Raw genomic sequence first — 13,051 nt, 5'->3', positions numbered from 1 at the left:
CCTTCTAGCTTCAATCTGCAGGTAGCTAAACTATCGGTGTTGTAGGAGAATCCGAAGAACATTCAAGATGAGAGACCATTCCAGCTGTCGATGGCTTCGTCCAGTTCTTTCATAAGATCCTGGATTATATCAGGGTAAATGTCATGGTGCTCAGGGCCCATGGGGGGTGGGATGACCATTGAGTTGCGTACAAGATTCAGTGGCCGAACGGGTGACAGCGCACTGTGGCCATTCGGTTGTAGAGAGCAATCAGAGATAGTGGGAACCATGTGTTCCAGACAGCCAGGGGTTTTGTCGCCGCCGCCTTGTAGGGATTTCGGTTGTGAACCGAGTTCCGACTCGGTTGGTATGGGAAGAGGATGAAAGCTTTTCCAAGAATCAGTGCCTGCGACAAGTGGCTGGAAACCCGCAGAAGCATAAATTGCGTGACGCTTCTTGAAATCCGCGGCATCGACAGTTCTATAACTGTAGGGACCCGATTGCGCATATCGAAGGCCACCCAGGGTTTCGTTCGAAGCGAACTGTTCGTCCTGCCCAGCCTTGGACGTGCAAGACGCCTGTCCAGGAGGGTTCTGGGAAGGTTGAGGCGAGGTGCGTGAAGCCTCCACAAGAGGCGTAGTTACATTTTGGTAATTGGGATCTTGTCCATGCCCAGATCCCATTCCGTTAATGTCACCAGGTGTGGATGAGACCAGATTATGATCAGCCGGCAAGTCACTTGAGAAGGTGCCAAACGCCTTCCATGGCTTTAGTCGAAAGGAGTACTGGTTCAAAGAATGAGAGTAGCCATGAGACGGAGTGAATGCCTTTGGCGCAGAGCCTGTGGTGGGTCGAGGGACCATTACTTCGTGAGGGGTGTTGAGTTGGAAAGAGCCAGATTTCTTGTGTTTGCTAGGCGGCCCTCCCCGGTTGAGGTCTCTCTGTCGCAAGACGGACTTCTCTGCAGCCTTTTTCGCAGATCGGAAGTTCCCCTTCTTGCTACCAGCCTCCTGGTCGTCGAGATGAACGGTGAACTTGGAGGATCGAACATGCGGCGGCGGAACGATTCCAGATCCTTTGGGTACATCTTTGAGTGGAACCACTTGGAAGCGGTGAGGGTCCTTGTCGCGCACTGCGACGCGAGTTTGCATTGTAACCTTTGTGTTGTCGGTCCTGTCCACAGGCTCAGGGCTGACAGCGTCTAGATAATCGCCACGGATAGCTGAGAGTAACTGAGTTGGGGTTAGTTTTCACAGAGGCGGTAATATCCGATAAATCGACCAACCCGCGCAGAGTCGTGCAATGGCGGGAGCATGGTGGTGACGGTGGTGAATGTGGTGGTGTCGTGAAAGGAAAGTCACGCCCCTATCGGTAGAGATAATGGAGGTGCTTAGATAATCCAGCGTCGCGAAAGAACATGAGGCTTGGCGGTCTTCCCCTTTCCGCATGGCTGCTCCCGACTCACCACGTTCATCGCAGTCTCCTCCGCCTGTGGGCCGCCAAGGTGACTTGGAATTAGAGCTACTCGGTCTTGCCAATGCCCTGTATAACCTAGGAACGACGGTTGTCAATGACTCGACAAAGGAAAGGGAAAAGGGTGGTGTCAAGCAGGTCGGATTGAGAGTGTAATGTAGTTCCATCTCAACACCCCGTGTTGTCGCATTGACCGTGGCCTACCATCAGTAACGATGTTGTTAATCACCTTTCAGCCATCGATGACATGGCCCAGGACATCAGGACCATGATTCCATTGCAGGTCCTGACGGACATCGACAATGCTAAGAACCCAATGCAACTCACCAAAGAACAAATCGAGAGAGCAGCGACGGAAAATCAGTTTATGAATGCAAAAGTCGCTGCTTTGGCTGTGAGATTATTACTCTTAAGATGTCTGTCTAAAGAAACACTGACACTGACCGTCGCAGTCCTACCGCACCATGCTCAACGAGGCTCTCGCTCAACATTTCCCTGACCTAGAGGGTCATATCAACCCTCGACCCGAACCAAGTGGCTAGGAAGCATGATAACCGGCTGCTCCATCGTCCGTGTGCTGCCACAGATGCCACCATGCTCGCTTGGTGCTGATTAGAGAGGTTGCTCCGCAGTCCACTTGTTGTTCCGGGATGTCATGACAGATGTCCGCCATTCGATAAGTTGTCAGCGTTTCTCTTGCTGAGCCAGTGGAAAGCAAGGAAAGCAGCATGCGCTACCTGGATTCTTGGTCGAACTCAATTTACATGCATTGCCTCACCTGATGTCGTTTGTGGAGGGAGAATGAGATAAAAGTACTAGTATCCAGGATTTAGTAATTCACCGAGAGTTGCATCGACATAGCAACCGGCATTTTTGTCGGATTTGAGTACAAGTGGCCGGCAATTTATGATATGAAATACATAAATAGGTTCATATCCAAGCAAATCTCTTTCCTTCGCTTCCTTCTTCCACGATGGCCAGCGAAATCCTTGACCGCTATCAGGCTCTATCCTCTTCCTCTGATAGATCTAATGTCACATCCGTTCTCAATTCAATTATCCTCGGTGGGTGTATTCCACAGCTGTAGATGGATTATTATTCACGCCTTAACAGCACCACCAACCACCTTCAACTCGACTTCTCGAGGCGATCTCATTCGCCTGATCTTGGAAGACCTCAAATCATTCGGAAAGGGTAGACTGGCGGGTCCAGGTTCGGCTACAATCTCGACAAGTAACTTTACACACTCAAACAGGCCCCGCTAGATGCTGCAAAGGCTTTGCTCGCCGTCAAAACCCTCGGACGGGACCCCTCAGGATCTGAAGTCATTGCTCAAGTACAGAACATGACAGCTCTCTTGGATTTCCAGTCGTCCTTGAAGGATTATCCTGATGCTGCAAATGAAGCCATCAGGTGTATCGCCAATGCACTGTTGCTGGTCGAGTCTGCTCGGGCCCGGTTTTTGAGCACAGATGTCAATGGTCCCGACGTATGCGTTCCGCTTCTCGATGTGCGTTGCCCTTTCTATCTTAGACCACTGTTCGGCCATTGACGACGTCGTACAGAAAGCTTCGACACCAGACCAAATCTTCATCATCTCCCGTGTTCTATTCCTTGCCTGTGCTTCCGGAAGCCACCGCATCCAGCATCTAGTCGAGAACAAGTTCAATGGACGATATCTTGTAGACATCATCACCGCCAAGGTGGACTCCCTTGTCATTCCAGCGCAGACGGCAGCTCCCATGGCTCGGGAAGCGATGACCGATATCTTGAAGCTCGCTTTCTATCTTCTTGTTCACTACCCCAAGGTATGTCCTGAATTTCCTTGACTACGAAATCGTTCATCTAATAATGTTTGAAGTTGGTAGAGACAGAGCCGCAGGTGGAACGCAAGGAAGGCGATGGCAAAGTCATGGGGGATTTCTGGAATTCTCGACTCGACGGGTAAGCGTTAGTGTCCTTAAAGATAATCCACGAGCTCACAATCCCTCTCAGTTTCCTCGGTGCATCGATCAAAGTCTTCTTGGCACTCTCGCCCATGTCCCCCTGCCCTCTGGCTGCGCCCTTGACCCACGCAATCCACGCACTCATTTCCATCCCTGTGTCCCCTGCATTGAAACCAGTGTGGTTCCCCCAGCCCCCGTCTGGTCGTAATTCGACAAGCAGTTCGCCCAAGTCCTCCACTCCGAAACGGTCATCTTCTGTGTCGAGTAGCCGCAGCGCATCTCCAGCACGGGGTTCTGCTTCACCGAAGCCTAGCACTCTCGAACGTGCAATCTCCGTCTTGACTCGCAAGTCACTCTCCCGACCCTCCTCACCTACAAACCCTATGATTGTCGTAGACAAGGCTCTGGAGTTGCTCGACATAACCCTCGTTCGTTATTTCCCTGGGACTATCGAAGTCGACGATGCGTCTGTGAAGCAGAAGGTGAAGGAAGACGGCCAGGACTCGTTGGACGACATGGTTCCTCCTCTTGCTGTCTTACTTTCCCGATTGTGCATTGGTGACGAGGGTGCTCGGGCGAGGGTCAGACAGTTTATTGCGCCGGACGACTTGGATCGGTCATCACCTCTGGAAAAGAGGGAGGATCTTTTGGGTCGGTGCTTGCGGTTGCTTGGGTCTGTCTACCACCCCAGACTCAAGGACGCCATCGGTGAAATGTTGTTTGCGATGTGCGATTCCAATGGTGAGCACCTTCGTATACGCCTTTTTTGATGACAGGCTAATATTGTATTAGCGTCGACCCTGTCCGGTCTGCTGGGCTATGGCAATGTCGCTGGATTCCTCTTCAACAAGGGCATCCTCAGTGCACCCGCTGCCTCTGAATCCACGGCACCTACCACAACCGCCACTGGCGAAGCGATCAATCCTATCACCGGCACAACTCAGAAACCCAAGTCCGAACTGCCAGAAATGACCGACGAAGAGAAAGAACGAGAGATGGAGAAACTCCTCGTCCTGTTCGACCGGTTGGAGAAGACCGGTGCTCTCCCCAAAGACCAGAACCCTATTCGCAAAGCTATTCAGGAAGGCAAGTTGCCGACTTCTTAAACGCCTGTTTTTTCGCCCCTTCTTCCAAAACGTTACCCCTTTCTTGTTTTCCTGGTTGACGACTGATTGATTCCAAACATGACGATTACCTACGTTTTCCTGCAAAACTATACCCTAATTTGTAAATGATCTGCAGTCTCAGTAATGATTAGATGTATATAGCTCGACGTCCAACTACTAATGAAATGTGATTTGTCCAATTCAAACTGGTTAACATGCAACATGTTGGTGTGAGGCCTGCCTTCAATTGTTAGTGTACGTATCATTCAGCTCTTGAATCGTCCATAGCGGTTGTTGTACCTCAATAAGGTTGTATTTAGATCATAAGCAGGGAGAGGTACTACTACATACCATGCTATGCAATGGGTAACATCGTAATTATATACATGCGAGAAGAATCCATAACAAGGTGAGGCTACAGAGGCACAGTATGTTAGTACAATGAACAAACAAATCATCGGTCGCATAGCGGGGGGAAAGGCATTTAGAAGGTAGTCTTCTTTCCTTCGAAAGAAGCGATTCCACCGTGGCGGGCACCTCCTCTGGGTGCGCCACGTCCGCCGCGTCCACCACGTCCTCTGTCACCGCCTCGTCCTCGACCACCACCGCGTCCGCCACGGTCACCGCCACGACCACCTCCAAATCCACCGCGGCCTCCGAATCCTCCACCGCTGTTGTCCCGTGGCTGGGAGTAATCCAGGCGAATTGGCCGTCCGTCCAAGTCAGCACCGTTGTTGGCCTCGAAAGCCTTCTTGGCACCTTCGACGTCCTCAAACTCGACGTAACCGAAACCTTTGGGTCTGCCGCTTTCGCGATCGGTGGGAAGTCTGACGCTCTTCACGCCATAGTCGTTGAAGAGACTCCAGACAGAGTCTTCAGAGGTATTGAATGAAAGGTTGCCAACGAACAAGGTGTTACTTGGAGGGCTGGTAACATCGCCGAAAGTCTGCGCGCGTTTCTGACGAGCTGCGTCGGGATTTCGAGGTGTGCTGATGTCAACCTTGATGGGTCGGTTGTCGATCTCCTTGCCGTTGAGTTCGAGAGCCTTTTGAGCAGCCTCGACGGTGGTGAAGTGGACGTAGCCAAAGCCTCTGGACTTGCCAGTATTGCGGTCCATCTGGACGGTTGCAGACTCAATCTCGCCGCACGAGGCAAACTCAGAGGCTAACCAGTCGTTGTCGACGTTCCAGGAGAGCTGGCCAACGAAGACAGCTTTGGACTGTTGTGCATCGCCGCCAGCAGGCGCTGCGCTGCCATTCTCAAGCTTGACCTTCTTTGTAGAAGGCTCATCATCGTCGGCAGCCTTTCGCTTGCCTAGAGAGAATAAATTAGAAGCTTTCAGGATGTAAAAAGCGATATCACGTACCACTCTTTGCAGGAGCAGGCTTATCTTCAGCCATTTTGACATCACCATCCTCGTCTTCTGACTCGCTGCTGTCGGAGTCAGACGAATCGGAAGAGCTGTCGGGGCTGGCAGCCTTTTTGGCTGCGGGCTTTTCGTCCTCGCTGTCGGAGGTGTCGGAGTCGTCGTCGCTGTCTTCCTCAGAGGAGCTGGAGGCGTCCTTCTTAGCTTTGGCGTCCGCAGGAGCGGCTTTTTTGGTGGGGGCTTCGTCTTCAGAGCTGGAATCGGACGAGTCGTCGGATGAATCGTCAGAAGAGGAATCATCTTTTTCAGGCGCAGCAGTCTTCTTCACAGCAGGCTTTTCGTCTTCGGATTCCGAGTCGTCAGAGTCAGAGTCGGACTCTGAGTCTGATGAAGAACTCGAGGAGGCGGCCTCGGCCTTTTTGGGGGAAGTTTTATCGTTGACTTTGGCGACGGGCTTTTTAACGGCGGGTTCGTCGTCTTCAGAGTCGCTTGAGGAGTCGGAGGAGTCGGAGGAATCTTCAGACGAGTCAGATTCAGACTCTGAAGATGAAGATTCGTCCTCGCTCTCACCATCAGAAGACGACGCCTTTGCGGCCTGTTTTGCTTTTACTTGGGCAGCTTTGGGCTTTTCGTCTTCTGAAGAGCTTTCAGAGCTTTCGTCGGAAGAGTCATCCTTGGCCTAGCAGAGCAAATCAGGGCTAAGCTACCATGACCAGGGGAACGACTAACCTTGCCGTTTGCCTTGGGTTGAGGTTTTTTGGTCTCGACAACCTTCTTCTTCTTGTCCTTCTTGTCAGAGGCAACTGCCTTTGCAGGCTTTTCAGAGACCTTGTGACGAGACAGAGACGTTCATGAGTAAACTGTGTAGCTTGTGTGCATTTGCACAGAAAGTCTCGAGAAGATTTTACCTGGGTCACGACCTCCTTGGAGGATTTTGTCCCCTTCTTGGTGGCCTTGGAGTCTTTGGCTGCGGCAGCCTTTTTCTCTACCTTTTTGTCGGATTTGGCCATTGTGAAGAAGACGGATGGAGGAAGAGAAGAGTAGAGATGGTCTAGTTTTGGTTCAGAGTTTTTTCTTCTGTATTTGATGCCCTTTTTTGGGTGGTCAGATGACGCTACTCCATTTGGAAGCGCGGAAGACTGCGCCAGGGTCGTTGGCTAAGCTCGTTCTGCTTCGCATTGCTACTGACGATCCTCCGCCTCAGACGCCCTACAATCGTTGTCTCCAAGATTCTTTATCGACATGTCCAACAACGAGGAAGGCTTATTTGACGTTGTGATACTTGGAACAGGCTTGACCGAGTCGATAATTGCTGCGTAAGCGCATTAAATCTCCGGTTACACAGCACTTCCTAACCTTCCTAGACAGAGCTTTGTCCAAAGCAAACTACAAGGTTGCTCATATCGACAAGAATCAGTACTATGGGGACAATGAGGCTACATTATCTCAGGATGAGTTGCTCAGCTGGGGTGAAGCCGTTAACCAAGGAAGACATCCCAAGTTCAGTGGATTCACTGGGACATCGGTCACCCTCCCCTATTCTCGCCAGTATTCCATCTGCCTCCGACCAGCTATTCTCCCGGCCCTTGGCCCATTAATCTCCAGTCTGATTGGGTCTGGCGTCGCCAAGTACAGTGGATTCAGGTTACTCGACTCTGTGAGCATCTACTCCCCCGACGGCACCGTCAAGAGCGTACCAGGCAGCAAAGAGGATATCTTCAACAACAAGGACATTTCCCTGATTGAGAAGAGGAGACTCATGCGATTCCTAACATTTGCTGCAGGCGAATTTGAAGAGAAACCAGAGCTCCAAGACAAAGAGGAAGCGCCCTTCATCGACTTCCTAAAGTCGACATTTACGCTTTCGGATAGCATTGCATCTGTTATCGCATATTCTTTGGCACATTGCTCCACACCCAAAGGTATTTGTCCGCTATCCCATCGCCTTTCCTTTCAATTGCTCACTTGGCAATCTAGAGCCCACCTTGCAGTCCCTCCTGCGCCTTCGAAGTTACCTCAGATCCATTGGCCGTTATGGCCCATCGCCTTTTTTGATCGGACACTACGGAGGCATAGGAGATATCTCCCAAGGGTTCTGTCGCGCCGCAGCAGTTAGCGGGGGTGTATATGTCCTAGGAAGGCCCGTCCTTGCCTCCAACTTCACTACTTCTACGGATAAATATCCCATCACCTTCACGCTGGACGACTTTCCCGAACCCCTTCACTGCAAACTAGTGGTCTCGCTTGATGAAAACTCGCCTCCTGGCTTGGAAGTTCCGGTTCTGCGAGTCAAGAGTTCAAATCAGCCGCCTTCGCCCATCGTTCAAGTGGCACGGGGCATCGTCATCATTGACAAACCATTGAGGTTCCGACACCTACAAACCGAATTGTCCCCTTTTTCCGCCGAAGGAGAAGCTGCTACACCCTCGCAAGATTCTCCTCCGACTTCCATACCTCCTGTCGATGCTGCGCTTCTCGTGTTTCCTCCGACTTCCATACCCGGAGGCTCTACTACCCACACTGCTATTGCTCATATCACAGGAGAGGCCAGTCTTTCTACCCCCAAGGGAAAGTGTAAGCAACTCGCGGGAGTCCCGTTTGTCCTTGCTGACGTATCCTCCCAGGGATCGTTTACTTCCTTCTTCCACTCGACAGCCTGACATCCGACTCTGCTGAATCCCATATTCGACCCTACGTGGACGCACTCCTTTCTCTCCCTTCAAACAGACACGATGCTGCAATTGAACCATTGTCGTACGCTTTCTTTTTCGAGAACGTCGAACACCACAGACCTTCCAAGGAATCGGAAGCGTCCCAAACTGAGTTAGCCCGACATCTCATTGTTCCGCCCCTTAACTACTCGACCTTTCCGGACTTTCCTGATAATGCAACCCGCGATGCGGAGGCCGTATTCAGAACGGCCATGCGCAGCTTACGTTCACTCGAGGACAACGGCGAGGTCACAGAAGATATCGAGTTCTGGCCTCCGATAGAACCAAACGACGAGGATAGCGATGATGACAGTTGAATTATGGCACAGAAGGGTGTAATGTGGTATGTACGTGGACTCATCAGTGTCACTGGGACATTTGCTAACAATATACAGGTATTATAATGTACAGTACGATGGTTATGTAAACTTCGTCTCAATTGCCAGTTTAGTAAACGGCTGCGGGTCGTGTGCCTACGTAGGTGCCTGGGCGAGATGACGAGAGGCCAAGGACGCGCTTGATCCTTGTTAGTATTCCGACCTTGCTTCTTGTGGTTCTCCGCGATCTCCTCTGAACGTTTGAGATTACATGCAATCAGTAGCCGTCGCAAGCAGAATTAACGGTCTTACCATGGGTCTCCTGGTGCGCGGTCGCGGGGCCATGGCGACATGCGTCCTCCGCGGCTTGAAGCTGCTGAGGAGGCCTCCACGGTGACGAGGAGCCATTGGTGTGGCTCTTGCCATGGGTGCACGTCGTCGACGAGTGGTCATAAAGAACGGCATGTTGATGGTCTGTGCTTGATTGAGATTATTAGTGGTGTAGTGTCGTCTTCTGATCGTGAGTTTAGCGTTTCAAAGATCTTTGGGGATTTCAACAAGACTCTGAAGAGGATTTTATACATTGCTAAGAGTGGCAATGCATACTATGACGACTGAGCCAGTCTCCACCCACCCACTCTTGGATGACGCTTGAAATCCTTGCATTTGCGTGGTCCAAGCCTGCTGGGATATTCGAACTGGAGACGAAGACAGCAACGTCATCCCATGGCGTGCCTTTCAATGAATCGACCCGACACGAAGATGAAGTGTACCTGCGATTTTTTCACCTTCCGTACACCTTCTGGTCCACCCACATCGAAAAGGCGCGGGGCAGACAGTCGTGACGTCAGTGGAACTTTGCATGCATGGACCTAGCGCTTCTCGTTCCCGCCATGTGTTCAACTAGGTCATTGGAGCTCAATCTACTCCAGTTCCCTTGAAATACTGGATCCTCTGGTCCCACCTCAGTCGTCGACATCTCACCTCCTCGCGGGCACCGAGCGCATCTTTCATCTTTTTACCCCTGACCTTGCGACCTTGCTTGGCGCTCGACCGTCAACTCCGACTCGGCGGTCTTCCGACGCCCACCTCAGCTCCCGTTAAGCACGACCGCCGACCGCCAACCAATCCGGCCATTTGTATTCTGGAAGCTCATAGGCGAGAATATCACACCCTGCATCTGCTTACATTCTACACTCATGCACGCCGACTCCAATCTTCACGGAAGCTGATTTGGGAATGAAAGGGCTCCACGGTCCTGTGGGGAACTTGACACGAGGTCAGGGGGGTTCTGACCTGGGAAGAGGCCATGCCTCGAGGACTCACCTGTCCTTGCCGATTCATACTTATCCGGATCTACCCCAAATCCAAGCATTTGACAACAATACCTCTATTCCAGGGGTTGCCGTTTTACTTCCTGCCACGTGCATTCCCTCCAACGCTCTGTCTCCTATTGCCCTGTCTTCGATTACAGTCATTGAAGCTCTTCCTTTTGTCCTGGGCGCAAATCTTTTGGCATTGGATAACTCTACTCCACTGGAGGCCATTTGACCCTTGGAGACCGCCTTTTTGGTAAATTCTCAAGTTCCAACTCGGTCTTGGAAATTGAGCCCCTATTTCTCTACATGCTGCAGGAATATGGATTCTCTATTCTTGGAGCGTCGGTACTGGCACCTAGACCTGGTGCTAGGTTTCATAGCCCTTGTGCTGGCCTGCGCGATCTACTTCCAGCAACAACGCCCGTCCCGACGTGGAGTTGCGCCCACTGGGCACTCGAATAGGGAGAGTGAGAAGCATAGAAACACTGGAGACCGGGAGTATGGCGGTAAGTCTCTGCTCGTCAGGTTTCATCTATCACAGCTGACGTTTCCGTGCATGACAGAATGGCAACCGCGTAGATTCAGGTACCCCCAAATTACACCTATAACCACGCCGCTTGAAGCGATCAAGCCGATACCGTATCGGCCCTATCGTCCAGGGGCATACAAGTATGTCTTCACTCTACAGGCCTTTGACTCTTGATATTAACGACAGTATAGCATTACGATGGGAATCAAACCTTTACCCTGGGACGAATGGATCGAGGTACGTCGCGTCGGGTTCAGCTTCGCCTACTCGACAGGATGTTCTAACCCTGCAGTTAGCTGGACAGTGACTACCAGCGATACCATGACGTTCGCAAACACCGCATCGAAACGCGCAGAGAGAATGCAATCGCCGTGCTCACCGATGAGCATAACTCCATTGTCCGAGGTGGAGCCTTGGCTGGTACGATCTTCGCTACTGCCTGTTTTACTGTGGTTCTAAAAAACTCTGAAATGTAACAGCGATCGAGTTGGTACACGAGCTGGCCGCGTTCATAGCCGCGAGGTACCCATGCAACTTTGTCATTAGCCGACATGAACGCCAGGCGCTCGATGATTTAAAGCCCGACTCCATCACCCTGCCCCAAAGGGCGAGCTCTACCTCGAGGTACTGTGACTGGGGATGGGATGGTGCTTGTCCCATCAAGAGCATAACCTGTGTATCTTCGGGAATCACGTATGAACTACCGTTACACGTCGAGGACGGTGACGGCGCACCGGAGAGGGCACTTGAGATTGCAGCGTTGCTGTAAGTCATCTTGCTTCTCTGGCTGGAATGAGAGGATTAACGATGAATGGCTATCAGGGTCCAGGAGGACCTGGCAGTCATGATAGAAGGTAGAACGCCCGTCTCCTAGCTTTCGAAGTTGTGTTCGGGCAGCTGATATTGACCGTGTCCCAGGGCAGGACGGGAAGTATTACCTTCAAGCTGGTGCCGTTTGCATCCCTGGTACGGGCACGCTGAGCTCGTGGTTGAACTCCGTCTCATATCCAACCTCCCTGCAGGTACTTGGCGTCCTAAGACCAAGTTTGGGCTACCCCTGGATGAAATCCATACGACCGGAGATGTCCCTCGATGTGAGTCACGTTCCCCCTTTTACGGTCTTCTGTGCACTTTTATGTCTTGTGGCGTTGAGTACACGCGCACTCTACCGTTGCGATTAGGTGCAGGGATTCCCTCTCTTGAAAGCAGGTCTGATGTCATGTCATCATCACTGCACTCTTCACAATCCCCCGCTGTGACGAGACGGTGAATGCCCGTTATGTGCTCGTTTCCTGATTATCTGACGAGCAAGAATACGACAATTGAAGAGAGGGTGGTTCTTTTCGTGCTTTAGTCACACATGATCCTTGGGCAGCGGTATCTCCAACTACTGTTGCAATCGTGCTCATGCCTCGTGGTACGGGCAATCTATCATTATGACGCATGTAGCATTGGATTGATGGACAGCGGGTTTGATGAGAAGTGGGAAACGGTGGTAGTTGGCCCGACCACGCGATCCCCGAGTGCTCAATATTATTTGACAGAATCTAGCCAAATAATTCTGGGGTGCCAGCTACTACATACTACTGTCGCGAGAGCGGCGAGGATGGACCAGGCGTGACAGTCAGGAGTTGACTATGACTCGCGTACAGGGGATTACCGATGTCTGGCTATCGGTCGGGGATGCAGGGACCCGGCTCATTTTAGACTCGCGCGCTTAAAGCTTGTTACTAGCCCCACTGACCTTATTTGTCTTTTTTTCTAACAGATCGTGAAAAATTACAAGCAAGTATGGAACGATTCTTTAGGCGGATGGAAGTGGATAAGGCGGTTGTCCGCAACAATTATTTTTTCCAGGTGGTGCGATCAGAGGAGAAGAAGAGCCAAGAGCAGGATCCTGAGGAGCTGGGGTGGTCCAGGACCGGGATTGGCCCCGAAGAGGAGGAATTCAACAGCACGAAGGGAGGGCCAGATTTGCCGGCCAGGCCGACGGTGGATGAACTACGATTCAGAACTGAACGGCAGACACTCAGAAGACTGGGAGTTAGCGGGGCCATCGTTTTCACGATCCGGACGTACATGACGGCCGTGCGGGATCTAGTGGAAGAGAAAGGGGCGGCTGAGAGGCTGCTCGCTGCAGTGAATGGATGGCCTGAGGATGTAAAGGAATACAAGGGCGTGTATAGGGGCGAATGGTGGCCAGTGCTTGTTGAATTCCTAACTGATAAGAAGAGAGATGAAGGTGGTCACCGGACTGATGGCAAGCGATCGGATGCGGGTGATTTCTGTATTAGTTAAAGGCTGG

At 51.7% G+C, this 13,051-nt stretch overlaps 7 protein-coding genes across 7 annotated transcripts; 4 read left to right on the top strand and 3 right to left on the bottom strand.

Annotated features, from left to right (window-relative positions):
- Positions 1–62: 62 nt before the first annotated feature.
- CC1G_00468 (hypothetical protein) lies at positions 63–1,294 on the bottom strand (the record flags this gene model as incomplete). The annotated part of the gene is made up of 2 exons (XM_001837280.1): positions 63–1,211; positions 1,265–1,294. 2 exons carry the CDS (start codon positions 1,292–1,294, stop codon positions 63–65), a joined length of 1,179 nt encoding a protein of 392 aa, XP_001837332.1.
- A 131-nt stretch (positions 1,295–1,425) lies between these two features.
- CC1G_00467 (hypothetical protein) lies at positions 1,426–1,994 on the top strand (the record flags this gene model as incomplete). Its single annotated transcript, XM_001837279.1, has 3 exons — positions 1,426–1,604; positions 1,663–1,846; positions 1,905–1,994. The coding sequence occupies 3 exons, from the start codon at positions 1,426–1,428 to the stop codon at positions 1,992–1,994; spliced, it is 453 nt and encodes a 150-aa protein (XP_001837331.1).
- Positions 1,995–2,425: 431 nt separating this feature from the next.
- CC1G_00466 (hypothetical protein) lies at positions 2,426–4,710 on the top strand (the record flags this gene model as incomplete). The annotated part of the gene is made up of 7 exons (XM_001837278.2): positions 2,426–2,516; positions 2,566–2,685; positions 2,718–2,962; positions 3,018–3,260; positions 3,314–3,396; positions 3,448–4,139; positions 4,191–4,710. 7 exons carry the CDS (start codon positions 2,426–2,428, stop codon positions 4,502–4,504), a joined length of 1,788 nt encoding a protein of 595 aa, XP_001837330.2. The 3' UTR covers positions 4,505–4,710.
- An 85-nt stretch (positions 4,711–4,795) lies between these two features.
- Positions 4,796–6,880, bottom strand: CC1G_00465 (single-stranded DNA binding protein; the record flags this gene model as incomplete). The annotated part of the gene is made up of 4 exons (XM_001837277.2): positions 4,796–5,818; positions 5,871–6,549; positions 6,600–6,698; positions 6,779–6,880. The coding sequence occupies 4 exons, from the start codon at positions 6,878–6,880 to the stop codon at positions 4,989–4,991; spliced, it is 1,710 nt and encodes a 569-aa protein (XP_001837329.1). The 3' UTR covers positions 4,796–4,988.
- Positions 6,881–7,112: 232 nt separating this feature from the next.
- On the top strand, positions 7,113–9,029 carry CC1G_00464 (rab escort protein; the record flags this gene model as incomplete). The annotated part of the gene is made up of 5 exons (XM_001837276.2): positions 7,113–7,186; positions 7,239–7,792; positions 7,848–8,444; positions 8,495–8,924; positions 8,977–9,029. The coding sequence occupies 4 exons, from the start codon at positions 7,113–7,115 to the stop codon at positions 8,896–8,898; spliced, it is 1,629 nt and encodes a 542-aa protein (XP_001837328.1). The 3' UTR covers positions 8,899–8,924; positions 8,977–9,029.
- A 146-nt stretch (positions 9,030–9,175) lies between these two features.
- On the bottom strand, positions 9,176–10,273 carry CC1G_14662 (hypothetical protein; the record flags this gene model as incomplete). The annotated part of the gene is made up of 5 exons (XM_002911187.1): positions 9,176–9,372; positions 9,533–9,596; positions 9,883–9,922; positions 10,087–10,156; positions 10,225–10,273. The coding sequence occupies 5 exons, from the start codon at positions 10,271–10,273 to the stop codon at positions 9,176–9,178; spliced, it is 420 nt and encodes a 139-aa protein (XP_002911233.1).
- A 161-nt stretch (positions 10,274–10,434) lies between these two features.
- Positions 10,435–13,044, top strand: CC1G_00463 (hypothetical protein; the record flags this gene model as incomplete). Its single annotated transcript, XM_001837275.2, has 9 exons — positions 10,435–10,723; positions 10,781–10,886; positions 10,938–10,983; positions 11,043–11,166; positions 11,226–11,511; positions 11,569–11,600; positions 11,665–11,712; positions 11,769–11,840; positions 12,515–13,044. The coding sequence occupies exons 1-9, from the start codon at positions 10,537–10,539 to the stop codon at positions 13,042–13,044; spliced, it is 1,431 nt and encodes a 476-aa protein (XP_001837327.1). The 5' UTR covers positions 10,435–10,536.
- Positions 13,045–13,051: the final 7 nt, after the last annotated feature.

This window comes from Coprinopsis cinerea (assembly GCF_000182895.1).
Source record: "Coprinopsis cinerea okayama7#130 chromosome 5 map unlocalized cont3.5, whole genome shotgun sequence".
Lineage (NCBI taxonomy): Eukaryota > Fungi > Basidiomycota > Agaricomycetes > Agaricales > Psathyrellaceae > Coprinopsis > Coprinopsis cinerea.
This window is presented reverse-complemented; position numbering and strand designations above follow the sequence as displayed.